This window comes from Panulirus ornatus, chromosome 5 (genome assembly GCF_036320965.1).
Source record: "Panulirus ornatus isolate Po-2019 chromosome 5, ASM3632096v1, whole genome shotgun sequence".
In the NCBI taxonomy this organism is placed as follows: domain Eukaryota; kingdom Metazoa; phylum Arthropoda; class Malacostraca; order Decapoda; family Palinuridae; genus Panulirus; species Panulirus ornatus.
The window spans coordinates 27563424-27591296 of record NC_092228.1 but is presented as its reverse complement, the minus strand read 5'-3'; the positions used below and the strand labels follow the sequence as shown (position 1 = coordinate 27591296).

Here is a 27873-nt window from a genome sequence, read left to right as displayed (position 1 = left end):
ATACATAAGTATATGAATGTAAGTAGGAGAAATGGCCAGAAAGCGTTATTGGATTACATGTTAATTGATAGGTGCACGAAAGAGAGACTTGTGGATGTTAATGTGCTGAGAGGTGCAACTGGAGGGACGTCTGATCATTATTTTGTGGAGGCGAAGGTGAAGATATGTAGAGGTTTTCAGAAAAGAAGAGAGAATGTTGGGGTGAAGAGAGTGGTGAGAGTAAGTGAGCTTGGGAATGAGACTTGTGTGAGGAAGTACCATGAGAGACTGAGTACAGAATGGAAGGTGTGAACAAAGGAGATAAGGGGAGTGGGGGAGGAAGGGGATGTATTTAGGGAAGCAGTGATGGCTTGCACAAGGGATGCTTGTGGCATGAGAAGTGTGGGAGGTGGGCAGATTAGAAAGGGTAGTGAGTGGTGGGATGAAGAAGCAAGATTATTAGTGAAAGAGAAGAGAGAGGCATTTGGATGAATTTTGCAAGGAAATAATGCAAATGAGTTGGAGATGTATATAAGAAAGAGGCAGGAGGTCAAGAGAAAGGTGCAAGAGGCGAAAAAGAGGGCAAATGAGAGTTGGGGTGAGAGAGTATCATTAAATTTTAGGGAGAATAAAAAGATGTTCTGGAAGGAGGTAAATAAATTGCGTAAGACAAGGGAACAAATGGGAACTTTGGTGAAGGGAGCTAATGGAGAGGTGATAACAAGTAGTGGTGATGTGAGAAGGAGATGGAGTGAGTATTTTGAAGGTTGTTGAATGTGTTTGATGATAGAGTGGCAGATATAGGGTGTTTTGGTCGAGGTGGTGTGCAAAGTGAGAGGGTTAGGGAGAATAATTTGGTAAACAGAGAAGAGGTAGTAAAAACTTTGCGGAAGATGGAAGCCGGCAAGGGAGCGGGTTTGGAAGGTATTACAGTGGAATTTATTAAAAAAGGGGGTGACTGTATTATTGACTGGTTGGTAAGGTCATTTATGTATGTATGACTCATGGTGAGGTGCCTGAGGATTGGCAGAATGCTTGCATAATGCTGTTGTACAAAGGCAAAGGGGATAAGAGCGAGTGCTCAAATTACAGAGGTATAAATTTGTTGAGTATTCCTGGTAAATTATATGGGAGGGTATTGATTGAGAGGGTGAAGGCATGTACAGAGCATGAGATACGGGAAGAGCAGTGTGGTTTCAGAAGTAGTAGAGGATGTGTGGATCAGGTGTTTTCTTTGAAGAATGTATGTGAGAAATACTTAGAAAAGCAAATGGATTTGTATGTAGCATTTATGGATCTGGAGAAGGCATTTGATAGAGATGCTCTGTGGAAGGTATTGAGAATGTATGGTGTGGAAGGAAAGTTTTTAGAAGCAGTGAAACGTTTTTATCAAGGATGTAAGGCATGTGTACGAGTAGGAAGAGAGGAAAGTGATTGGTTCTCAGTGAATGTAGGTTTGTGGCAAGGGTGTGTGATGTCTCCATGGTTTTTTAATTTGTTTATGGATGAGGTTGTTAGGGAGGTGAATGCAAGAGTTTTGGAAAGAGGGGCAAGTATGCAGTCTGTTGTGGATGAGAGAGCTTGGGAAGTGAGTCAGTTGTTGTTTGCTGATGATACAGCGCTGGTGGCTGATTCATGTGAGGAACTGCAGAAGCTGGTGACTGAGTTTGGTAAAGTGCGCAAAAGAAGAAAGCTGAGAGTAAATGTAAATAAGAGCAAGGTTATTAGGTAAAGTAGGGTTGAGGGACAAGTCAATTGGGAGGTAAGTTTGAATGGAGAAAAACTTGAGGAAGTGAAGTGTTTTAGATATCTGGGAGTGGATTTGGCAGCAGATGGAACCATGGAAGAGGAAGTGAATCATAGGGTGGGTGAGGGGTCGAAAGTTCTGGGAGCGTTGAAGAATGTGTGGAAGTCGAGAACATTATCTCGGAAAGCAAAAATGGTATGTTTGAAGGAATAGTGGTTCCAACAATGTTATATGGTTGCAAGGCATGGGCTGTAGATAGAGTTGTGCAGAGGAGAGTGGATGTGCTGGAAATCAGATGTTTGAGGGCAATATGTGGTGTGAGGTGGTTTGATCGAGTAAGTAGTAAGGCTAAGGTGAAGATTTGTATGGGTTTTCAGAAAAGAAGAGTGAATGTTGGGGTGAAGAGGGTGGTGAGAGTAAGTGAGCTTGGGAAGGAGACTTGTGTGAGGAAGTACCAGGAGAGACTTGAGTACAGAATGGAAAAAGGTGAGAACAATGGAAGTAAGGGGAGTGGGGAAGGAATGGGATGTATTTAGGGAATCAGATGGATTGCGCAAAAGATGCTTGTGGCATTAGAAAGGGTAGTGAGTGGTGGGATGAAGAAGTAAGATTATTAGTGAAAGAGAAGAGAGAGGCATTTGGAAGATTTTTGCAGGGAAAAAATGCAATTGAGTGGGAGATGTATAAAAGAAAGAGACAGGAGGTCAAGAGAAAGGTGCAAGAGGTGAAAAAGAGGGCAAATGAGAGTTGGGGTGAGAGAGTATCATTAAATTTTAGGGAGAATAAAAAGATGTTCTGGAAGGAGGTAAATAAAGTGCGTAAGACAAGGGAGCAAATGGGAACTTCAGTGAAGGGCGCAAATGGGGAGGTGATAACAAGTAGTGGTGATGTGAGAAGGAGATGGAGTGAGTATTTTGAAGGTTTGTTGAATGTGTTTGATGATAGAGTGGCAGATATAGGGTGTTTTGGTTGAGGTGGTGTGCAAAGTGAGAGGGTTAGGAAAAATGATTTGGTAAACAGAGAAGAGGTAGTAAAAGCTTTGCAGAAGATGAAAGCCGGCAAGGCAGCAGGTTTGGATGGTATTGAAGTGGAATTTATTAAAAAAGGGGGTGACTGTATTATTGACTGGTTGGTAAGGTTATTTAATGTATGTATGACTCATGGTGGGGTGCCTGAGGATTGGCGGAATGCGTGCATAGGTCCATTGTACAAAGGCTAAGGGGATAAGAGTGAGTGCTCAAATTACAGAGGTATAAGTTTGTTGAGTATTCCTGGTAAATTCTATGGGAGGTTATTGATTGAAAGGGTGAAGGCATGTACAGAGCATCAGATTGGGGAAGAGCAGTGTGGTTTCAGAAGTGGTAGAGGATGTGTGGATCAGGTGTTTGCTTTGAAGAATGTATGTGAGAAATACTTAGAAAAACAAATGGATTTGTATGTAGCATTTATGGATCTGGAGAAGGCATATGATAGAGTTGATAGAGATGCTCTGTGGAAGGTATTAAGAATATATGGTGTGGGAGGCAAGTTGTTAGAAGCAGTGAAAAGTTTTTATCGAGGATGTAAGGCATGTGTACGTGTAGGAAGAGAGGAAAGTGATTGGTTCTCAGTGAATGTAGGTTTGCGGCAGGGGTGTGTGATGTCTCCATGGTTGTTTAATTTGTTTATGGATGGGGTTGTTAGGGAGGTGAATGCAAGAGTTTTGGAAAGAGGGGCAAGTATGAAGTCTGTTGGGGATTAGAGAGCTTGGGAAGTGAGTCAGTTGCTGTTCGCTGATGATACAGCGCTGGTGGCTGATTCATGTGAGAAACTGCAGAAGCTGGTGACTGAGTTTGGTAAAGTGTGTGAAAGAAGAAAGTTAAGAGTAAATGTGAATAAGAGCAAGGTAATTAGATACAGTAGGGTTGAGGGTCAAGTCAATTGGGAGGTGAGTTTGAATGGAGAAAAACTGGAGGAAGTAAAGTGTTTTAGATATCTGGGAGTGGATCTAGCAGCGGATGGAACCATGGAAGTGGAAGTGAATCATAGGGTGGGGGAGGGGGCGAAAATCCTGGGAGCCTTGAAGAATGTGTGGAAATGGAGAACATTATCTCGGAAAGCAAAAATGGGTATGTTTGAAGGAATAGTGGTTCCAACAATGTTGTATGGTTGTGAGGCGTAGGCTATGGATAGAGTTGTGCGCAGGAGGATGGATGTGCTGGAAATGAGATGTTTGAGGACAATGTGTGGTGTGAGGTGGTTTGATCGAGTAAGTAACGTAAGGGTAAGAGAGATGTGTGGAAATAAAAAGAGCGTTGTTGAGAGAGCAGAAGAGGGTGTTTTGAAATGGTTTCGGCACATGGAGAGAATGAGTGAGGAAAGATTGACCAAGAGGATATATGTGTCGGAGGTGGAGGGAACGAGGAGAAGTGGGAGACCAAATTGGAGGTGGAAAGATGGAGTGAAAAATATTTTGTGTGATCGGGGCCTGAACATGCAGGAGGGTGAAAGGAGGGCAAGGAATAGAGTGAATTGGATCGATGTGGTATACCGGGGTTGACGTGCTATCAGTGGATTGAATCAGGGCATGTGAAGCGTCTGGGGTAAACCATGGAAAGCTGTGTAGGTATGTATATTTGCGTGTGTGGACGTATGTATATACATGTGTATGGGGGTGGGTTGGGCCATTTCTTTCGTCTGTTTCCTTGTGCTATCTCGCAAACGCGGGAGACCGACAAAAAAATAAAAAGGGGGGGGGGGGGCAAGTGAGGATTTCCTCAAAGGCTCAGTCCTCTGTTCTTAACGCTACGTCGCTAACGCGGGAAATGGCAAATAGTATGGAATATATATATGGTGTGGGAGGAATGGTATTTCAAGCACTGGGGTGTATCATGAGAGTCAGGCATATGTGCAAGTAGGAAGAGAGGAAGGTGAGTGGTTCCAGGTGTGAGTTAGTCTGTCGCAAGGGGTGTGTGGTGTCACCATTGTTTAATTTGTTTATGGATTGGGTGTTGAGGGAGGTAAATGTAAGATTATTGGTGAGTGGGGCAATTATTCCGTCTGTAGGGAATGAGGGTGCCTGGGAAATGTGTTGGCTGTTTGCTGGTGTGACAACACTAGCGGTAGATTCAAATGAGAAACTGCAGGAGGAGGAGGAAGTTGAGAATAAATGTGAATAAAAGCAAGGCAATTAAGTTTTATTGGGGCAGAGTGACAGATTAGTGTCAGTACAAGCTTTAATGAAGAAAATTTAGAAGTGAAAAGTATGGGATACCTGGGATTGGATGTGACTGAATGAAACCATGAGAGTAAATCTTAGGGGTAAAGGGGGAAAAGGTTCTAGGAGCTTTGAAGAGTGCATGGAAAGAGAGATTATTATCCAAGGGGGTGAAAATGAGTGTGTTTTAAGTTAGAGTAGTCCCATTGATATATGAATGTGAAGCATGGTCTGTAGAGGATGTGCAGTGGTGCGTGGAGGTGTTCAATAATTAAATGTTTGAGGACAATGCATGTCAGGTGGTTTAATCGAGTAAATGATAAAAGGGTAAGAGAAAGGCAAGTTAACAAGAAGAGTGTGGTTAGGAGAGTTGAAGAGTGAGTTGAAATGGTTTGGAAATATGGAGAGAATGAATGAGATGTTGACAACCACATTGTTCTTCCACGTTCAGATGCTCAATGCGTGCTTTCACCACTCTCCCATACAACTTACCAGGTACATTCAACAAAATTTCAACTTTGTAGTACAAACACCTATAAAGTGGTGCTGTTGTACATGCGTTCTGCCAATCATCAGGCACTTAACCATGATCCATACATACATTGAAAATCCTAAGAAAACATTCAAAAACACAGTCATCTAATTTCTTCAGGTATTTATCTGCTGTACCATCTCCAGCTGCCTCACTATATTTCATCTTACTCAAGGCTTTTGGTTTGTATTCCATCTTCACCAGATTTTTCCATAACTTTACTTCACACGCATTCCACCCAAACACCCTACATCTGCCTTAAAACTGCAGAATACTCACTTTATTTTCACTTTCCTGTATCACGACCTGTTACCACTTCCCATTTACATTATCATCATTATTTATTATACTTAGTTGCTGTCACCTGCATTTTCAAGGTAGCGCAAGGAAACGGACAAAAGAATGACCCAACCCACCCACATACACTTGTATATACATAAATGCCCACACACACACACACACACACACACATACCTATACATTTCAATGTATATGTACATATTCATGCTTGCTGCCTTCATCCATCCCAGCCGCCACATGAAATGGCACCCCCTCCTCCCATGCGTGTGAAGTAGCGCTAGGAAAAGACAACAAAGGCTGCATTCGTTCACACTCAGTCTCTAGCTGTCATATGTATTGCCCCACAAAATTTTCCATGATTTACCCATGGTGCTTCACATGTCTTGGTTCAGTCCATTGACAGCATGTTGACCCCGGTATACCACATCATTCCAATTCACTCTATTCCTTTCATGCCTTTCACCCTCCTGCATGTTTAGGCCCCGTTTGCTCAAAATCTTTTTCACTCCATCCTTCCACCTCCAATTTGGTCTCCCACTTGTCCTCGTTCCCTACACCTGTGACAGATATATCCCACCACCAATTTGGTTTCCCACTTGTCCTCGTTCCCTCCATCTGTGACAGATATATCTTTTTTGTCAATCTTTCCTCACTTATTCTCTCCATGTGACTGAACCATTTCAATACATGTTCTTCTGCTCTCAGCTACATTCTTTTTATTACCACACATCTCTCTTACCCGTTCATTACTTCCTCAATTAAACCACCTCATACCCATATTGTCCTCAAGCATCTCATTTCCAACACCTCACAACCATATAACAATGCCTCACAACCATATAACATTGTTGGAACCACTATTCCTTCAAACATACCCATTTTTGCTCTCTGAGATAACGTGCTCATCTTCCACACATTCTTCAATGCTCTCAGAACCTTTTCCCCCCTCCCCCACCCTGTGACTCACTTCTGCTTCCATGGTTCCTTCCGCTGCTAAGTCCACTCCCAGATATCAAAAACACTTCACTTCCTCCAGTTTTTCTCCATTCAAAATTGCCTCCCATTTAACTTGTCGCTCAACTCTACTGACACTAATAACCATGCTCTTATTCACATTTACTCTCAGCTTTCTTCTTTCACATACTTTACCAAACTTGGTCACCAACTTTTGCTGTTTCTCACCCAAATCAACCACCAGCGCTGTATCATCAGTAGACAACTGACTCACTTCCCAAGCCCTCTCATCCACAACAGATTTTATACTTGACCCTCTCTCAAGAACTCTTACATTCACCTCCCTAACAACTCCATTTATAAGCAAATTAAACAACCATGGAGACATCATGCACCCTTGCTGCAAACTGACATTCATTGGGAACCAATAACTTTCCTCTTCCTACTTATACACATGCCTTACATCCTTAATAAAAACTTCATTGCATTTAGCAACTTAACTCCCACACTGTATACTCTTAATACCTTCTACGTAGGTGTAAGCCATGTGTATGAGTAGGAAGAGAGGAGAGTGATTGGTTCCCAGTGAAGGTTGGTATGCAGCAGAGGTGTGTGATGTCCCCATGGTTGTTTATAATGTTTTTATGGATGTTGTGGTTAAGGAGGTAAATGCAAGAGTTTTGGAGAGGGTGGAAAGTATGCATGCAGTCTCTAGGGGATGGGAGGGCCTGGGAAGTGTCAGCTGTTGTTTGCTGATGATACAGCGCTGGTAGCATATTTAAGTGAGAAACTGCAGAAGTTGGTGACTGAATTTGGAAAAATGTGTGAAATGAGAAAGTTGAGAGTAAAAGTGAATAGCAGTAAGGTTATTAGGTTCTGTAGGGTTGAGGGAAAAGTTAATTGGGATGTAAGTTTGAATAGAGAAAAATTGGAGGAAGTGTAGTGTTTTCAATATCTGGGAGTGGACTTGGAAGAGAATGGAAGTACAGAAGTGGAGGAAGTGAATCACAGGGTGGGGGAGGGGGGTGAAGGTTCTAGGAGCAGTGAAGAATGTGAAAGAATGTTGTCTTGGAGAGCAAAACTGGGTATTTCTGAAGGAATAGTAGTTCCAACAATATCATATGGCTGCAAAGCATGGGCTATAAATAGAATTGTATGGAGGAGTGTGGATGGGTTGGAAATGAAATGTTTGAGGACAATATGTGGTGTGAGGTGGTTTGATCAAGTAAGTAATGAAAGGGTAAAAAAGAGGTATGGTAACAAAAAGAGTGTGGTTGAGAGAGCAGAAGAGGGTGTGTTGAAATGGTTTGGACACATGGAGGGAATGAGTGAGGAAAGATTGACAAAGAGGATATATGTATCAGGTGGAGGGAACAAGAAGTGGGAGACCAAATTGGAGGTGGAAAGATGGAGTGAAAAAGATTTTGAGCGATCAGGGTCTGAATAGTGTAAATTGGAATGATGCAGTATACTGGGGTTGACTTGCTGCCATTGGATTGAGCCAGGGCATGGAAAATTTTGTTGTACCTGGATGTGGAAAGGGAGCTGTGGTTTCGATGCATTACACATGACAGCTGGAGACCGAGTGTGAACGAATGTGGCCTTTGTTGTCTTTACCTAGCGCTACTTCACACACGTGCGGGGAAAAGGGTGCCATTTCATGTGTGGCAGGGTGGTGATGGGAATGGGTGAAGGCAGCAAGTATGGATAGTACATGTGTATATATATGTGTATGTATATGTATGCATGCATTGAAATGTATAGGTATGTATATGTGCGTGTGTGGATGTTTATGTGTATACATGTGTGTGTGGATGGGTTAGGCCATTCTCTCGTCTGATTCCTTGTGCCACCTCGCTAACCCGGGCGATGGTGACAAATTATGATAAATGAATAAATATATTTCTTGAAATGAAAAGTGATATAAGAATCATAGAACAGTCATGAAAATGATATACTGTACCCAACTTCACCAGGGAGAAATAAAGAACTAGTGCTGAAAATTTACCTCGATCACAAGTGTATTGGTAAGGTATCTTACCAATGCACTCCTGTTGCAAAAAAGCCCCCCCCCCAAAAAAAAAAGTTGAGGAGTTCATAGCTCGTTTCATGGTCATTTTACTATTTGTGTATGGTATGCTTTTATTACATTAGATTAGACTTTTCACCTTACTATTTTGGTACTCATGATGCTCATGATGTGGATTTCCTAGCTGAAGAAGAAATACCAATGATTATGTATAATATTATGTAGGCCCTAAAGTTTTCATAGATTGTTGCTGCAATGAACATCACCCTACGAGGTGGGCGAAATTGTGTTATTTGAAAGAAAGCACAGAATGTCACGGGTAGAATGAGAAAGAATGGCACTATACAGGAGGCAAAAAAGAATTGCAGACCTACTAAAGCTACTGCTTATCCAGCGAAGGAATTGAATAACTGGACATTGACTGTAACTAAAAATCTTATGAAATAGAGGAAAAGAGAGAAAAAAAAGCTTTAAATAAGGTGAGAAATAATGCAAAGTTGAGGACCAGAAACTCCTTTTGGTCCATTTAAAACAGGGGGTGGTATGATTATGTATTCAGGTAATTGCTAGATGAGTGTGATCATAAAAAAGGCAGTATGAATCAGTGTTCAGTGAGCCAAAATCCACTCTAAAGATAAATGATCCCACAGACATCTCCCTAAACAGTAATCCCACAAAGGTGCACATATCAAGTATCATGATCTCGGTACATGATTTTGAGAGGACCATCGAGAACATGTCATTGCACTTAGCCCCAGGCCTGGACTCATGGAACACAGTCTTAAAAATTAAATGCAAAACGCCACAAGTGCTAAGTATCTGGTGGAGAAAAAAGTCTAGATTGTGGCATTATTCTCAAGAGTTTGAAACTGACTCAGTGTCTTAAATCGAGAACCACAAGCTTCATTGGCTCGCATGAAACAGAAGTAGGTAACTTAGAGATAACTGCCAAGAAATTACTGAGATTCTTAAAAGGTGATATGAATTGGTATTCATTGAGACTAACAAAATAACTAAGAATAAATGGCCCAACAGTCATTCCTAAACAGCAGTCCTTTAAGAGTACATAAAGCAGTTATCACTTTCACAACACAAAATTGAGGTCATTTCTGTGTACACAGCCCCAGGCACAGACTCGTGGAACTCTTGTTTTCATAAAGGAATGCAGGACACCTTTACACCATGCACTGAATATCCTTTGGTGTCTGAGAGTCTGAAACTGACCCCACTTCACAAAGCGTGAAGCATAGCAGACCCAAAAATCTTGACCAATAGTTATAACATTACACATTATTAAAATCTTCGAGCCCTAATAGGCAAGCTGAAAACTTTCTGGAAATGAGCAAGCTACATAACCCAGGACAATATGATTTAAGGATTAGAAGATCTGGCCTATCTCTCTTGCTTGAAAAATATGTTAGGATTGTTGAAGCTCCAGAAAACAGAAGATGCTGACATGATTTACACAGACTTTACAAAAGCATTAAACAAATGTGAGCATGGTGTCATAGCAGATGCAAAAATGGGAATAACTTGAAGAATTGGTATATGAATATATCACAAACTAATAGATTATAACAAGTAGCAGTATACCATGCCATTTCCAGGGGCTCTTTAGTAAGAAGCTCAGTTCCCCAAGGAACTGTACTTCATCTCTCCTGTTCCTTATTCTTATATCTAATGTTGGCGTAAATATGAGCCTTGGTTTCGTATCCTTTGCAGATAATAAAAGAAGTATCAAAATTCGCATCAGTGGATGAAGCTAAAAGGCTACAAAGAGAGACAATGAAGTTTCTGACATGGCAGCTGAGAACATCGATTGAGATAAATTTCAAAATTTCCCGCATTAGTGAGGTAGCATTCTTTTAGAAAAATAACAGCGGATGGGAGGATATCCATCCCCCCCTCTCCCATCCCTTTTAATTGCCGTCTACGACATGCAGAAACATGGAAGTATTCTTTCTCCCCTATCCCCCGACAGTACAGAATACTGGACAGACTTGGACACCATTATAAACCAGCTGAATGATGTGGAAGACCTTTGAATAATATTGTCTAACAACTTAGCCTTTTGTATACCACAATAAAACCACTTGCCTCATTCAGAATGATGATAAGCTGGATCCTTTGGACCTTCAAGCTAATGGTGTTCGTGATACAAATTATTTCATGAATTGAATACTGTTTCAACACCTTCCTTCCAGGCAGGTGAAACTGTAGATTTAAGAGTGTCCAGAGATCTTTCACAGTCCATATTAATGTGGTAAAGGAACTAAATCAATGGGAACAACTCGCATCAGATGTAGTGCAGATGTGAGAGGTATATCATTATCTTGGTAGGTATGTTTCAACTTTTGGAAGTAGCATCTAACTGGTATGACAGGCGTGGAAGTCGGTAAAATACTACCTCTGAAATCCAAAGGTGCAGTATGTAAAAAAAGTGGGAACACCTTAAACATCTTGGGTCCAAGACTCTTCAACACCTTGCCATCTACATCAGAAACAGAATCGGATGCATGATAGAGCAGTTCAGTTGTGTATTGGACAGGCACTTACAAAATGTATCAGACCAGCCAGGCTGTGGAGTTTGTGGGCGAGAGGGCTGCAGCAAAAGATGGGGGCAGCTGGAATATTTTGTGAGATGGATATACATCTTTTTAACCAACACACACACACACACACACACACACACACACATATATATGTATATATATGTGTGTGTGTAAACCATGCTATGTCCAGTGTCACCACTGTAAAAAGCTTATTCCCCCAAGGAACTATAATTGGACTCTCCTGTTTTCATTCTTATATCTGATATTGACTCGAGCACTTACCACAGTTTCGCATCACCCATTGCAGATGGTGTGATAATAGATATGAAAATGACATCATAAGAGAATGCTGAACAGAGATATGTTGTAGTAAAGTGGACAGCTTGAAACAAGATGCTTTTCAGTTTGAGAGATTTTAACTTCTCAAGTACAGGGAAAATGACAAAATCATGAATAATGCTGAATACCAGACAGACACAGATGCTATCATAAATTATTTGAAAAATGCAGACCTCATCATGATAATGTCTAACGACCTCACCCACAGTGAACATAACAAAACAATGTTTCACTCCAGCAAGAGGATACTGGGCTGGATCCTGTAGAATTTTAAGACGAGGAAAACTAATGATTATTGAAAGCACTAATTCTTTCACAAATTGAATCCTTTGTCCTAACTTAATCCTACAAGGCAAGTGAAATTGCAGAATAAGAAAGCATATGGGACTCTTTCACAGTCCATTTAATGTGATAGTAAATTTCATTACAGGGTAAAGCTAATGTTTTTGAGGCAACACTCCATGGAGTACAGATGGGAGAGATTAATCGTCACCTATTCCTGGAAAATCGTTGTAGGTTTGGATACCAACATACACTTGAAAAACATCCCAATGGCCTAAAAGATACGAAAGACTGTAGAATGCTACCTCTGGATTCCAGTAGAGAGATATGCTCAAAAAGAGAGAACAAGTTATACATCCTTGGCTCTAACCCCTACTTGCTGTCAACAGAAACACCAAGGGATGAACAAATGGAGTTGTTTAAGTGTTCCCTAGACAGGTACCTGCAAAGTGCACCAGACCAGATGGGCATAGAAGTATACAGTGTATACTGTATAAGCATTCCTCCAGTCATCTCACCATAAGCCATATATACACCAAAAATTCAAATTAATCAGTCATCAACACCACCTCATGGTAATTCAACTGCAGTCCCATCCACTCAGCTGCCTTACCACACTTCATCATATGCAAGGCTTTCACTATGTCTTGTCTTATCACTCAAGAGTTTTTATGTAAGAAAAGGTGCTGGAGTTTTAAGCAAAATCACATTGTACATTATATTGCTCGTTTAATGCACATCGTAGATTTGTTTTTTTGGAGATTGATAGAAATGTGTATTTGTGATCTAACATATAGGAAATTTAATTTTCTGTCAAAATATACTTGCAACAGAGATTACATTAGGTTTTAATGGAATATTTTTTGTAGATTTAATTATGTCTTATGTACTCCATGTAGCATTCTTAGTGCATTGTGCTGAAGCATTTGATGACAGATAGGGGCTTAATATGCATAGATAGGGCACCTTGTATTGCATATACAAAGATTTTATGATACATATTAGAAGCTCTGCAATTATTTATTGATACATTATTATGTAGTATGGGCCTTACATATACATATGGGGGCTTTATATTTATATATAGGTGCGTGTATTATGTGCATTACTGGTACATGTAGTTATATATAGATATGTGTTTGGCTGTTGACCGTCTACCTTCCCGTGGTGCCCCTGACTGAGCAAAAGACGGAGGCAGTCAGCTTATTATTGCAGTATAGAATAAGTTATTTTTATATTGCATTTTAATGTGACTGAGTGGTGTCCAGCTCCCCAGAAAATGTCATGTTGAGCAGAATCATGTTGGGATTTGATTTCAGGAGACAGGATTAAGTAGACAATTGAAATTATTTTGTTGGGATTTGATTTCAGGAGAAAGGATTAAGTAGACAATTGAAATTATTTTGTTGGGATTTGATTTCAGGAGACAGGATTAAGTAGACAATTGAAATTATTTTGTATTTGCTGCTGTGTAAATAAATATTGAAGGATTCATGTGAAATAAAGTTTCCTCTTGTATGAACGAGTGATGATAGTGGGGTGTTGTGTGGATAGAGCTTCAGATTGTGGAGGAACAATGTGGCTTCATGACTGGTAGAGGATGTGTGGCACTGGTGTGCGCTTTGAAGAGTGAGTGTGAGAAATGCTTAGGTAGAAAGAATGTTTAATTAGCATACATATATCTGGAGAGTATATATAAGATTGATAGAGATATATTGTATGGGAGGAAAGTTACTGGAATCTGTAAGTTTGTGAATAAAGTAAGGCACAATTGCAACTAGGAAGAGAGGAGTGTGGGTTTGTAGGATGGATGTGTGTTGTTACCATAGCAGTTTAATCTGTTTGTGGATGGGAAGGTATATGGAAGGGTATTAGAGAAAGGAGTGTGTTTTGCTGTCTGTTGGGGTAGGAGGGTGCTAGAAGGTGAATAATTTCCTGTTTGTTGATGACATGGCTCTGATGGCATATAAGAGTAAGAAATTGCAGAGGCTGGTGATTGAGTTTGGGGAGTTACCATGAAGTAATCTTTGGGAACCTTCCTTCCCCCGTAGCCCAAGGCCAGGTTCAGGCTCCTGGATTAAGTTGTTTGTTGATCAAGCTGTTGGAAGTGGCAACACACAGACCTATGAAGCCTCCACATTGTGGATGGCCTGGTTCACTTTGTGAATACTTGTCTGGCGTTTCTTGAATTACTGCATCATGCATCCCATGTCCCATGTTTCTAATGATTGCATTCAAAATTTTGAAAAGTTTTGGTCCCCAAATCTTAAAAGTTATATTTTTTCAAAATGTAGATGATGCACCACATCCATCAGCACCCAAGAGAGTACAGTCTTAGTGATTTCAGCTATGTCAAGTAGTTCAGTTCTTTTAACCTCGTTAGTATGAGATATAAACGATCTCTGAACATTTTCTAATTTTGCAGTTTCTCCCACTTAGTTGGATTATGTTAGCACAGCAGTATTCTGTTTTAGAGAGAATTTGTACCTTAGTGTTATCATTGGTTATTTCTCCCAAGTCTCAGACATCAGCTAGATCCAAAGTACTGTCCATTTGGAGGAGGTAACTGTTGCTCCCATATGTTTACTGAAGGTAAGGTCATTAGACATTACTATACGAAGTCTTTCACATAGTTCCTTTGGGATACGAGTGTCTGTTTCTGACTAATATTTTGTACTGTTTTTGATTTCTTCATTTGCTCAATGTTGGAAGAATTGAAAGTATATTCTGACTTTGTTTATGTCTTATTTGTAGCTTTGTTTTTGTCCTGATGAGATTTTCATACTTCTTCTAGTGTCGTCTGTAGACGATATGAAACTGATTTGTCTTCGTAAGAATGACAGAAATAAGAAAGGAACAGGAGGGTTACAAGTACAGCTCCTTGAGGGACTATTTTTTTTCCATGGAAGAATTGGAAATGGCCTGGTTAGTGTCTTGAGATCTGTTGGTTAGATAACTGTTTATAATTGAAAAGAACAAGTTTGGGTGCTGAACTGCCTAGGTAAAATGCTCATCCATGGAGGAATGATTAGCAATATCAGTTTCAGTAGCAAGTGGGAAGATAAAGTCAATCTTTGTAAAATGGTGGGAAACTACTGAGTACCAAAACAGAGGAGGAATGTTTGAAAGATGTGACTACTTTGGTACTTAAAACATGCAGCAAATGTAAACTTGTGAACAGAATGCTTAGAAAGTCTAGGAAGATGAGCACCCCACAAGGTCAACCAAGGAAGAAAAGCAGTCAAATGAACGAACAGACATAGATCATAGACTCAAAATGGTCAAAATTAAGAAAAAAAACGAATTTAGGACCACAACCTTCATTGGGTCCCTGTGAATTGAGGAGCACAACCTTCATTCGTGGCCTAAAAACAGGAGGGGGAACTCTTGCAGATGACTGCCAAGAGATGAGTGAGATTAGAAAAACGTAATCAGTGAACCAAAAAGCTTTTTGAATATAAATGACCAAAAGTGTTTTTCATAAACAGCGATCTCTTTGTTACACATAACAGGCATCATCACCTTAACTTAAGATTTCAAGAGGGCCAGCCATGCACATGCATTCTGCCTCGAGCCCAAACTTCGAGAATTTGGTCTTCATAACTAATGCAAAACACATTTTGCACCAAAAATAAATATTCTCTGGAAAAAAAGTAGATTCTGTTACTAACCTCAGGAGTTTCAAACTGACTTGCATCCCTTAATTCCACAACTGTAGAAGCAAAGCAGTATAAAAACATCTTTCGACCATTAGCAATAATATTGCACTTTATGAAAATCTTCAAGAAGCAAACTAATTAAATTTATGGAACTGGACAGTCCTACATCTCCCAGGACAACAAGGCTTTAGAGTGGGAACATCTTGATTTTCCCAATTAAGTGATCACTATGATAATATTGTTAAAGAGTCTGGAGAATAAAAAAATGCCAATGTGATTCATGACGACATAGCAAAAACATTTGATAGATCTCACCATGATGTCATAGCACATAAGATTTGTAAGATGGGAATAGCCAGAAAAATTTCAAGATGGACATAAAAAATGTAACTAACACGATGACTAATAGACCATGTGATTTCCAATATCGCCTTTTGAAAAAGGTCAGTCCCCCAAAGGAACTGTTATCTGCACCCTCCCTGTTCCTCATTTTTATATATGAAAGTGACATGAACATGAGAGAGTTTTCTATCGTCTTTCACAGATGACATGAGTAAGTATGAAGATCACAACAATTGATGACACTGAAAGGTGACCAAGAGAAACAGTCTTTCACTGGACCTCAGAGAACATGTTTTTCAGTGGGGATAAGTTTCAACTTTGGTATGCCATGGGAAATAGAAATTAAAAGCATTACATCTTGCTCGATGGACTCGACACTATCATAAACAAGTTGAATATTGTGAAAGACGACCATTGGGTAATAATGTCTAATGACAAAACCTTCAGCTAACATAGTGGCTCCCAAACTTTTTACCATATCTCCTTATGGTTTTCACGAAATTCTTATACCTTCTTCTTTTATACTTTTTATTTTAATAAATTTCACTTTGTATCACACATTTTAGTATTGTTGAGAATCAACTAAGTGGTAGTGTTGTGAGAGATGAGCAGTGAGTCAGTGTGGTATCCATGTCATGTATAAGATGCAAAAGATGTGATAGATAGATAACATAAAGGTGACTACTGTATTTTGGTTTTCCAAGGATGCATGGCCAGTTTAATCAGAGAAACATTTAAATCACTTAAACTCCATTTCCTTGTTAACGTTTTTAACAAAAATGTAGATTGTAGCACATTTTGTACTGAAAGGGTGTGCCTCTGAACTTCCACCTGTACTTGCTCATCTATTCCGTTTCTATTTAAAATCCAAAACATCCTTCTCCTTGGAAACATGCATTGATACATCTCATCCCTGCGGAACGGATGCATTGATACATCCCTTACCTGTGAAGGGCGACCGTTCTGACCCCTCAAACTATATTCGCATTGCTTTGACATGTACCATTTCCAAAGTCTAAATCCCTCCTCAACTCCCAAATCCTTAAACATCTTGAAATCACTTTCCTCTCTTTGATTGCCAGTATGGCTTCCGTAACACGAGGTCCACGGGTGATATCCTTTCCTATCTCACTGATGTTTAGTTATCGTACCTGAAAGATTTTAGGGAGTCATAGATAGTTGCCCTTGACATAACTAAGGCTTTTGACATTGTGTGGCATTGGGGTCTCATCTCTTATTAAGCTCCCTTCTTTTGGCTTCCCTCCCTCAATTTTCTCCTTTATATCTAGCTTTCTTATCAGCTGATCTACCTTTGTGGTTGTTGATGGATCAGCTTCCCTTTTTTTATTAACATTGGTGTTCCTCAAGTTTCTGTCATGTCGCCTACATTTTTTCTCTTTTTTTTTTTCAGTGATTGCCTCTCCACAAATAATCAAGTGCACTCGTATGCTGACGATACAACACTGCATTCAGACACATCTTTCAATTCTGCTCCCTCTTCTCTCACGTGATCTACATCTCATTTTTACACAGCTTCCTCAATAAACTTGAACTTGGACAGGATATCTTAGTTGGGTACACAAAATCTTGTCAAGTTTAATGCCTCCAAGAACCATTTTCTACTCATATCTGTATCAAAAACTCCTCACAACTCTTATTTTTCCTTTGACAGTTCTGTAATTCCACCTTTTGACTCAATGGACATACTTGGTATTACTGTAACATTCACACTTTCTTGGAAACCACACATTACAGGAATTGCTGAGTCTGCTTCTAAGAAACTGGGTGTCCATTTTAGATGTCAGAACTTCTCTTCTGAACAGTTTCTCCATTTATACAAGGGATTGATTCATCTTTGTATAGAGTACTGCTTTCACATTTGGGGGGGAGGAGTTCTAGCTCTGCATCCTTACTTGGCAGAGTTGAGTCTAAAGCGATTCAATTTATTAACTGTCCCAGAATAACTTTCAAACTTGACCCTCTTGCCCTATGCCACAATGTTGGTTTGCTTTCCTTCTTTTATAGGTATTACTTTGGTTTTTACTCCCTAGAGCTGGCTTATTGTATTCACCCACTGTTAGCTAGACCACGTAATACTCAGCAAGCTTCTGCATCACATGATTATTTTGTGGCCGTTGGCAACACCCCCCTCAAAAAAGAAAAAAAAGAAAAAAAAAAGAAAAAAAAACCCACATCATGTCTCTCAAGGGGGCACCTCAGTTTTGTTAATACTTAGCTAACAAAGCATCAACAGCAGCAACAACAACAAAGAATGGTTAGTTGTCTCGAGGGAAGGTTTTATCTTGCAGACTTTCAAGACGAGGGAAGAAAAACCAACAATGATACTCTTCAAAGAGTGTAATAGTCTCATTAAAACAATATTGCCATATTCTAACCACATTATAATGCAGGCACAATTGCAGAATTAGAATCTTCTGAGATCTTTCATAGCCCTTATAAAGCCATTACCAGTAATTCAGTTCCTCTACCTCATTGATATTGGTTGTGAAAGATCTCGGAATCTAATTCTGCAATTTAGCATGCCTTATTGGGTGATAGAAGAACACATCAGTATTTTGATTTTGAATGAATTAGCACCTTCAAGAATATCACAATTGGCTTATTTCTGAACTGTTTAGAGCCTCAGAGTCTTATGACAGTGTCTCTGTCATTCTGGTGTCTTTTTTTTTTTTTTTTTTTTTATTTTCAGTTTTGCCATACCACAGGATTTAAAATTTAGTCCCATGGAAAAACTTGTTCTGAGTGGCTCTTTGAGGACTTTATTTTTCTCTCTTTAGACTTAATATATTTTTCACTGAAGTTGTTTTTATATGTATGTAGTGTCATCTACAAAAGATGGTATGAAACTGCCTTGTGCTCTTGTAAGTATTGATATAAGAATGGGGAACAGGAGGGGTGCAAGTACAGATAAGGATGAGGAACAGGAGGGGTGCAAGTACAGTGGAAAATTGGAAATGATATTGTTTAAAACTGATTTGTGATCGTTTGATTTAAAAGTTATATATCTAATTATTCTGTTTATTTGTGTCCTACAAATTTTTTGATGACAGTTGTCACATGTAAGAAATTCTTTTGCAATGTCAGTGTAAATCATCAGTGTTTTGTTTTTCTCTTAAAGCCTTAACATTCGTATCATAGTGGTTAGGCAAGATCTTCCCTGCCCTGAACCCATGTTGTCCTGGATTATGTGGAGTGTTCGATATCATAAATTCAGTCTCTTAGCTTCTTAAGCCTCACTTGAAGATTTTGATAATGCGCAATGATAATGCTAACCAGGACTGGCCCTAACCTTTTGGGGGCCCTAAGCTGAACCTCTATGGCAGGCTCTTCCACCCTTCAAACTTCACAAAATTGTAAGTTTTAGGAGGGCCTGGGTGCATGGTTCTGGTAATACTGGAATGTTTAAGGTCTATAGGACATAATTTTCTGCTTTCTAAAGATTGCCATATAACTTTTAGTACTAGAGGACCCCTGTAGCAGTTGGGGCCCTGTACTCTGAAGGGCTGGCCCTTAATGCTAATGGTTCATAGTCTTTTTGGGTTTGTTCTGTTACCATCTTTGTGAAGTAGGGCGATGAGTTAATTTCAAACTTTCAGAGATGATGCCACAATGTAGACTTTTTCTCCAAATATATTCGTTGCCCTTGCAAGAGGTCTTTTGTGTTTCTTTACAAAGTTTTAGATCCAAGAGTTCTTTCCTTGGGCAAAGTGTATGGGCATGCTCTTGGTGGTCTTCTTAAATCTTGTGGTGAGGAGTTGATATCCACTTTTCCAAACTCAGTCACCAACTTCTGCAACTTGTGACTGAGTTTAGAAAAGTGTGTGAAAGGAGAAATTTGAGAGTAAATGTGAATAAAAGCAAGGCTGTTAGGTTTGGTAGGGTTGATGGACAAGTTGATTGGGATGTAAGCTTGATTGGAGAAAGGTTGGAGAAAGTGAAGTGTTTTAGATATTTAGCAGCGAATGGAACTATGGAAGCGGAAGGGCGTCACAGGGTAGAGAAGGGGGCTAAGGTTCTGGGAGTTTTGAAGAATGTGTGGAAGGAGAGAATGTTATCTTGGAGAGCAAAAATGAGTATGTTTGAAAGAATAGTTCCAACAATATCATAAGATAGCCAGGGATGGGCTATAGATAGGGTTGTATGGAGGAGGGTGGTTATGTTGGAAATGAAATGTGTGAGGACAGTATGTGTTGAGGTGGTTTGATCAAGTAAGTAATGAAAGAGTAAGAGAGATATGTGGGGAAAAAAAAGGTGCGGTTGAGAGAGTAGAAGAGGGTTTGCAAGTTGAAATGGTTTGGATAATGGAGAGAATGAGTAAGGAAAGATTAACAAAGAGGATATATGTGTCAGAGGTGGAGGGAATGAGGAAAGCGGGAGACCGAATTTGAGGTGGAAGGATGGAGTGAAAAAGATTTTCAGCAATTGGGTTCTGAACATACAGGGGGGTGAGATTCATGCCAGGAATAGATTGAATTGGAATGACGTGGTATACCGGGATTGATGTGATGTCGATGAACTGAACCAGGACGTGAAGCATCTAGGGTAAACCTTGGAAAGGTCTGTGTGGCCTGGATGTGGATAGGGAGCTGTGGTTTTGGTGCATTGCACTCGAGAGAATATAGAGAGAATATAGCCTCTTTTTTTCTGTTTTCTTGGTGCTACCTCCTGAAGCGGGTGTTAGTGACGCTATTTCCTGTGTGCCGGGATAGTGACAGGAATGGTTTGAAGGCAAGCAAGTATGAATATATGTATATGTACATATGAATATATTTATATGTACATATGAATATATGGTTTCGGTGCATTTTTACATGACAGCTAGAGACTGAGTGTGAACGAATGGGGCCTTTGTTGTCTTTTCCTAGCGCTACCTCGCACACATAAGGGGGAAGGGGGTTGTTATTCCATGTGTGGCGGGATGGCGATGGGAATAAATAAAGGCAGACAGTATGAATTATGTACATGCGTATATATTTATATGTCTGTGTGTGTATATATATGTGTACATTGAGATGTATAGGTATGTATATTTGCGTGTGTGGACGTGTATGTATATACATGTGTATGTGGGTGGGTTGGGCCATTCTTTCGTCTGTTCCTTGTGCTTCCTCGCTAATGTGGGAGACAGCGACAGAGCAAAATAAATAAATGAATAAATGTATATGTCTGTGTTTATGTATGTGTATATGTATGTATCAGTGTATATGTATATGAGTGGATTGGCCATTCTTTGTCTGTTTCCAAGCGCTACCTCGCTGATGTGGGAAACTGATTTAGTATAATGATAATTGTAATTGATAGTAATAATGATTATAATAATAATGATTATCCCTTGGGATAGGGGAGAAAGAATACTTCCCGCATATTCTCTGCTTGTCGTAGAAGGTGATTTGGGAGGGAGCAAGGGGTTGGAAATCCTTCCCCCCAGTTTTTACTTTTCTAAAAGAAGAAACAGAGAAGGGGACCATGTAAGAATTTTCCCTCTGAAGCTCAGTCCTCTGTCCTTAATGCTGCCTTGCAAGTGCAGGAAATGGCGAATATGCATGGAAAAAATATGTATATTTTTTCCATAGATATTCGCCATTTCCCTTGTTAGCAAGGTTGTGTCAAGACCTGAGGACTGAACCTTTTTTAAAAAGCTGAGATGGCACAGGCAACTGATGCCCTAATCAGGATTGCTGCTTAGGAGGAAGTCTATTGGGTTGTTTATTTCTCAGGTGATTTTTGGCCTGCTTTATACTAGTTTCATGTTGCTTTTTGAGAATCTCATTCATCTGCTGTTATTCATGTGCAAGGTAACCTCCTCTTGTTTTTTAGGGTCCAGTAGGGGTTGTGATCCTCAGTCCAGTAGAGGTTATGATCAGAGGTTTGCATTTTGCACAAGAGCAGGAAGTGCTGCATACAGAGCAGGAAGGGCTGCATACATATCTGGGGATCTTTTGGTATCTACTGTTTTAAGTTATCTGCACGTTTCCCCAACACCAAGACCTGGAGTCAGATTTTCAGCTTGCAGACATGCCCCTTGGAGATTGACTGTTATGATGCCTCATGTTTCCTCAAACGGCAACTTTCTCTCTCTAACCCTTTTTCTTTGAGTCAGCTCAACAAACACTCGTGAAGCCTTGATTAATTTATTCTCTTTCTATCACTCTTTTTGTTTGAGGTAGTCCTGATAAGGATATGATAGGTTTGTCTGTTATAGGTCAATAATAGTGCCATTTTTATGAAGGATTGAGAATTTTTGCTCTCACTTGATAGATGATGATTGCCACTAGCATGTCAGTTTTAACCTTATCTGACCATTTGAAAAAATGAAAAATTTCCAAAAGAAGAAATCAACTAGAGTATAAAATTGTCCAGCAGTTAGATGTTCTTGCAAAAATTTCAATGAGGTGTCTCGATATATAATTATTTGTAGGGATTGGCTGTCATTGGTTGTCGTAGGCTTTTTTTTTTTAAGGTAGTGTTTTACAAAGTTGGTACTGTGATTGGAAAAATGTGTTGATTTTGAACTGATAATGTAAAAACCATGTTATTGCTGTGTAAAAAGATTGTATGAAAAATGGTATCATTTGGTCTGAAAAAGGGGTGAAAAGGATGTGAATTTTGTCTTCCTTTGACACCTTTTCAGTGTATCATAATGAATAATGCTTTGATTTTAAGAAATATTGAGTTACCTAAGGTCTTGCACAGTGCCTGTATGTATGTTTATTCATGAGGTGCCTGTTCATTATACATCATAGTTAGATGTGAACAAATGTGGCCACTTTTTAATTTTCTAGTGCTTCTTTGCTAAGCTAGCTGGGAAATGGGAAAATACAATGTAAAGATAAAAAGAGTCTGTGATATTTACATACATGCCTTTAATTTTTGCTCAAATTTTAGGTTCCCTGCTTTGTAAGGGCACAGTGCATATTGATTGGTTATTGAAACCCGTTCAGTATATTTCATTAGCAGTCAGTTTTGTGGTCAGAATGGAAAACTGTTGTAATTGGAAGGCAAGTTTGTTACATAATACTTGATATCAAGTGGATCTGAAATTTTTTTGACTTGCATGTTGCGTGTGTAATTTCTTATAGCAGTGCTGAATTCATTGAAAAATGTATTTTGCATCCATAGGGCACATGTATTATATTCATTCCATAGCTATGTTCATAAAATGTTTTCCATCCCAGAGAGTGACTCATGTTTGTTCTGGACAAAATTTTTAAGTGTAAAGTTATATATCTAGCAGCATCCTCCAGTTGACTTTACTGATAGAAATTGCTATTGCAAGTGATGCATTATTAAAAGAAATTTGTTTTACTTATAAATATTTCATTGAAAAGAACTTCATTTGATTTTAAGGAAGGACTTTATGTAAAAAAGTATTTGGTTTTGAAGAATATTAAGTTTTTTGCTCCCTCTTTTTTTGAATATACTAACATTTTTCTTTATCTTCTATGCAGGGACATAACCATGGAGGAGACAAACGGAGGGGGAATGCAGGTAGACTCGCCTCCGAAGGTGGGAGGAACGGTTGAGCCTCCGCCGAGAGAAGAGCCTATTATCGACCCTATCAATGGTATTGTACAGCCTCCTTTCACCCCACCCCCACATAGACCTGGACGTGTCACAAATCAACTCCAGTATATTCAGAAACAGGTTATGAAAACTGTATGGAAACACCAGTTTGCGTGGCCATTTCATCAGCCAGTTGATGCAATGAAGCTCAATTTACCGGACTACCACAAAATTATTAAGCATCCTATGGACTTGGGCACTATTAAGAAACGTCTTGAAAATAAATATTATTGGAGTGCCAAAGAGTGTATACAGGACTTCAACACTATGTTTACTAATTGCTATGTGTATAATAAGCCTGGTGAGGATGTAGTGTTAATGGCACAGACTTTAGAAAAAATATTTTTAACGAAAGTGGCAGCCATGCCTAAAGACGAAATTGAAGTGGAAGATGCCACTAGTAAAGGTGGTAAAGGCCGTAAAGGTCGGACACCAGCAGTGCTAGGGACTAAACCACCCAGGCCGCCTGCTGCCCCATCTGCCCCATCAGTGTCTGCTCCAACCTCAGCCCCAGCAGTCACAGCACCACCTGCCATAAGTGCTGTTACTGTTGGTGGTATTACGAGCACTAGCTCACCGGTCTTGTGCAACTCTTTGTCTTCGCCACCTACAGCCACTACTATGGGGTCATCTCAGTTACCATTGCCAATGAGAGTAACCACCCCACCAACTACAACTACAGTGCTGGGCTCCACTGCTCAGCCCACCGTCCCGGCGCCCACGTCTACTACTAACTCATTTCCACCGGTAAGTACAGATTGTTGTAAATTTTCTTCTCATAAAGCTTAAGCATTTTTAACTGGTTTGTATTGGAAGTTACATTTATCATTTTCCATTAGTTTGTTGAATTTAGGTACTAGGATATAAGTGTGTGATATCTAGGCATATGTCTACATTGTGCATAGTAACACTTCATTTGGATTATATTTGTGTATTTACATGGGCCAGATTTTATCTGTTAAAAGGTGAAGTTTCTTATCTTCCCATTATAAGGTTATTTCACAAGTGTATGGTTCTACACACTTCTGACATTAGATACAGTGGCTTGTGTTGTGGCTAGCATTCATGCTAGTGTTGGAGCCTCTGAGATACTCTGTCTTAGCCAGTCAGACTTACCATGTGCATTTTAACACCTTTGAACAAGGGATGGCCTTGTGGTACTTCCCAAGTGACTAAGGCAGGTCACTCAGTTACATGTAAATGTTTACCGTAATCATGAATTTTTATGGCTGCTCATATGGTCTTTTGCTGTTTTTTTATGCATTTGTTTTTGGGAAAATGATTGCTTTGTAATGCTGTGATACATTAATTAAATAGTAAATTTGATATTGTATTGATGTCATGTGATTGTAGCATGCATGCAAATTTTCATGAAATAGCATCTTTTGACTTGTTCTTTTAGGGGAAGATTGTTTGACTTTTTTTTTTTTTAGAAGATTGTTTGACTTTTTTTTTAGGGGAAGATTGTGGTTGGGGAATTCTTATTTGCCTTTTATGTGTTGGTCTGGTGCATTAGGATACCCTTTTCCTATGAAATGATTGAGAGTCTAGAGAAAGTGGAGATGTATGTAAGAGAATTTGAAATCCTGATCAACTGTAGCCAGTAAGAACATAACAACCAACCCAGAAGGCTTTCTGTAGGGAGGAAATGATTGTGATTGTTACCCAAGTGTTGCCTTTTTTCAGCTTGAAGATAATACTGGATTCTGTCGAGAGAGAGAGAGAGAGAGAGAGAGAGAGAGAGAGAGAGAGAGAGAGAGAGAGAGGGGGGGGGGGGGGGTTGAAGTAACAAGGTACCAGCCATATTTTTTTTATTTTAATCAGTAACACCAACTCTCACTTCCCTCATCACATTATTCCACCCAGTCTTAAGAATATGCATGGTGAGATGGTAGAGAGTGAAAGGATGGGAAGGAAAAGAGGTACAATTGACAAATGAGACAGGGAAAAAAGGGAGAGAATAGCCATATTATAGTGCTTTGTCCAGGATTTTATATGGGGATGTACAAGAGCCTCTTAAGTGGCTGGAGGTCAAGAAGTTGCAGGGGTTCAAAAAAAAAAGCAAGTGAAAGTAAGGATGAGCGAGTATAAATAAACTTAAGGGAGAGTAAGATGATGTTTTCGAAGAAGGTAAATATGAGAAAAACGAGAACAGATGACAACTTTAGCGAAGGGGGCTAAAGAGTAAGAGGTAACAGGTAGTGATGAAGTGAGGAGGAGATGAAATGAGCATTATGAAGGACTGTTAGATACGTATGATGGTAGAGTGGAAGAAGTTAGGCGTTTAGGTTAGGGTGGTATGCAAAGTGAGAGTCACTGATAGTGGTTTGGTATAGAGAAAAGAGGTGGTGTAAACCGTATATAAGTAGGTAAAGGTGGCAATGTGGCTGGAGTGGATAGTATGGCAATTGAATTTATTAAGAAGTGTTGTCTGAGTTGTTGATTGATTAGTTTGGATTTTCATTGTATGTATGGATCCTGGTGAGGTGCTGAGGATTGGCAGAATGCATAAATAATGCTATTTTATAAAGATAAGGGGAATAAATGTGAGTGTTCAAACTACAGAGGGGTAAGTTTGTTGTGCATACACTCCCTCTAGAGATAAAAGAAAAACGTCCCCACACACACACACACACACACACCCCTGAATTTTTTGATAATCTACAAATGGCCAACCAAGATTAAAACTTTACTTTGCTTCCTTCCCATGGGTAGCAGCAAAGTCGTTTCACATAGGTTGGCTAGTTGTATATTATTAAAGATGTTAGGGGATGGTGTACTTTTTTTGGGAGTGTTGCATAAAAGTTGTATGGTAGGGTAATAATTGAGAGGATAAAGAAATGAACAGAATATCAGAGTGGGGAGGAGCATTGTGCTTTCGGAAGTGGTTGAAGATGTAGGTGTTTGCCCTAAAGAACGTGTGAAATACTTGAGAGAAATGGATGAATTGTATGGACTCCTGTGGTGTAGCGGTTAACATTTCTGACCACTATGCATTCACAGGCCGCCCAGGTTCAAGTGGTTAAGTTCGAATCCTGGGTGCGGCAGTTGGTCCATGGTAACCCAGATGTTCATCCACCCTTAGGGGTTGGTCAGTGAAATGGAGGATGTGAAGTGTTTTAGATATCTTGGAGTGGACTTGGCAGTAAAGGTTCTTGGAGCGATGAAGAATGTGTGGAAGGGGAGAACGTTATCTCAGAGAGCAAAATTGGGTATGTTTGAAGGAATAGTTGTTCCAACGTTATATGGTTGCGAGGCATAGGCTAAAGATAGGGTTGTATGGAGGAGGGTGGATGTGTTGGAAATGAAATGTTTAAGGACAGTATGTGGTGTGAGGTGGTTTCATTGAGTAAGTAATGAAAGGGTAAGAGAGATGAGTGGAAATAAAAAAGGGTGGTTAAGAGAGCAGAAGAGGGTGCGTTGAAAAGGTTTGGACATATGGAGAGAATGAGTAAGGAAAGATTGACAGATATATGTATCAGAGGTGGCATGAAGGAGAAGTGGGAGACCAAATTGGAGGTGGAAGGATGAAGTGAAAAAGATTTTGAGCGATCGGGGCCTGAACATACAGGAGGGTGAGAGGTGTGTGAGGAATAGAGTGAATTGGAATGATGTGGCATACTGGGGTCAAATTGCTGTCAATGGACTGAACCAGGGTATGTGAAATGTCTGCGGAAAACCATGGAAAGGTCTGTGGGGCCAGGATGTGGATAGGGAGCTGTGGTGTGTGTACATTACAGCTAGAGACCGAGCATTAATGGAATGGCCTTGATTAGGGCCTTAGTTGCCTGTGCTGTCTCAGCTAACATTAAAAAAAAAAAGTATGGATCTGGGGAAAACATATAGTAGTAGGTGATAGAACTCCTTTGTTGAAGGTCTCATGAATATATGGTGTGGGATGAAGGCTTTTATTAAGGGTGTAAGGCATGTGTACAAATAGGAATAGAGGAGAGTGAGTAGCTCAAATTGAAGGTTGGTCTGGAGTAGGTGGTGTGTGATGTCATTGTGGTTTGATTTCTTTATGGATGGGATGGTGAGGTAGGTAAATGTACAAGTCTTTGTTAGAGGAGCAAGTATGCAGTTTGTAGTGAGGGAGAGTGCCTGAGAAGATAGTCATTTGTTGTTTGCCGATGGTACAGGACTGGTGGTGGATTCGAGTGAGAAACTGCAGAATTTGGCAACTGGGTTTGAAGAGAGTGTAAAAGGAGAAAAGTTGAAAGTGAATGATAATAAAAGCATGCTTATTAAGTTGAATATGGTTGAGAGACATGGTAATTGGGATGCAAATTTAAGGTGAGAGAAATTGGAGGAAGTGAAGTGATTTAGATTCCTGTGATTATTAGACATAACCTTGAATGGAACCACAGAAATGTAAGTG

The 27873-nt window shown here is 39.7% G+C and overlaps 1 protein-coding gene across 21 annotated transcripts in view; it reads left to right on the top strand.

Annotated features, from left to right (window-relative positions):
- The window catches only part of LOC139748637 (uncharacterized), a 615583-nt gene that overhangs the window by 39545 nt on the left and 548165 nt on the right, over nt 1–27873 (top strand). For all 21 annotated transcript variants that reach the window (XM_071661860.1, XM_071661846.1, XM_071661861.1 and 18 more), the window contains exon 2: nt 23381–24242. In XM_071661860.1, coding sequence (XP_071517961.1) covers nt 23381–24242 — 862 coding nt within the window. The remainder of the gene's footprint in view (nt 1–23380; nt 24243–27873) is intronic.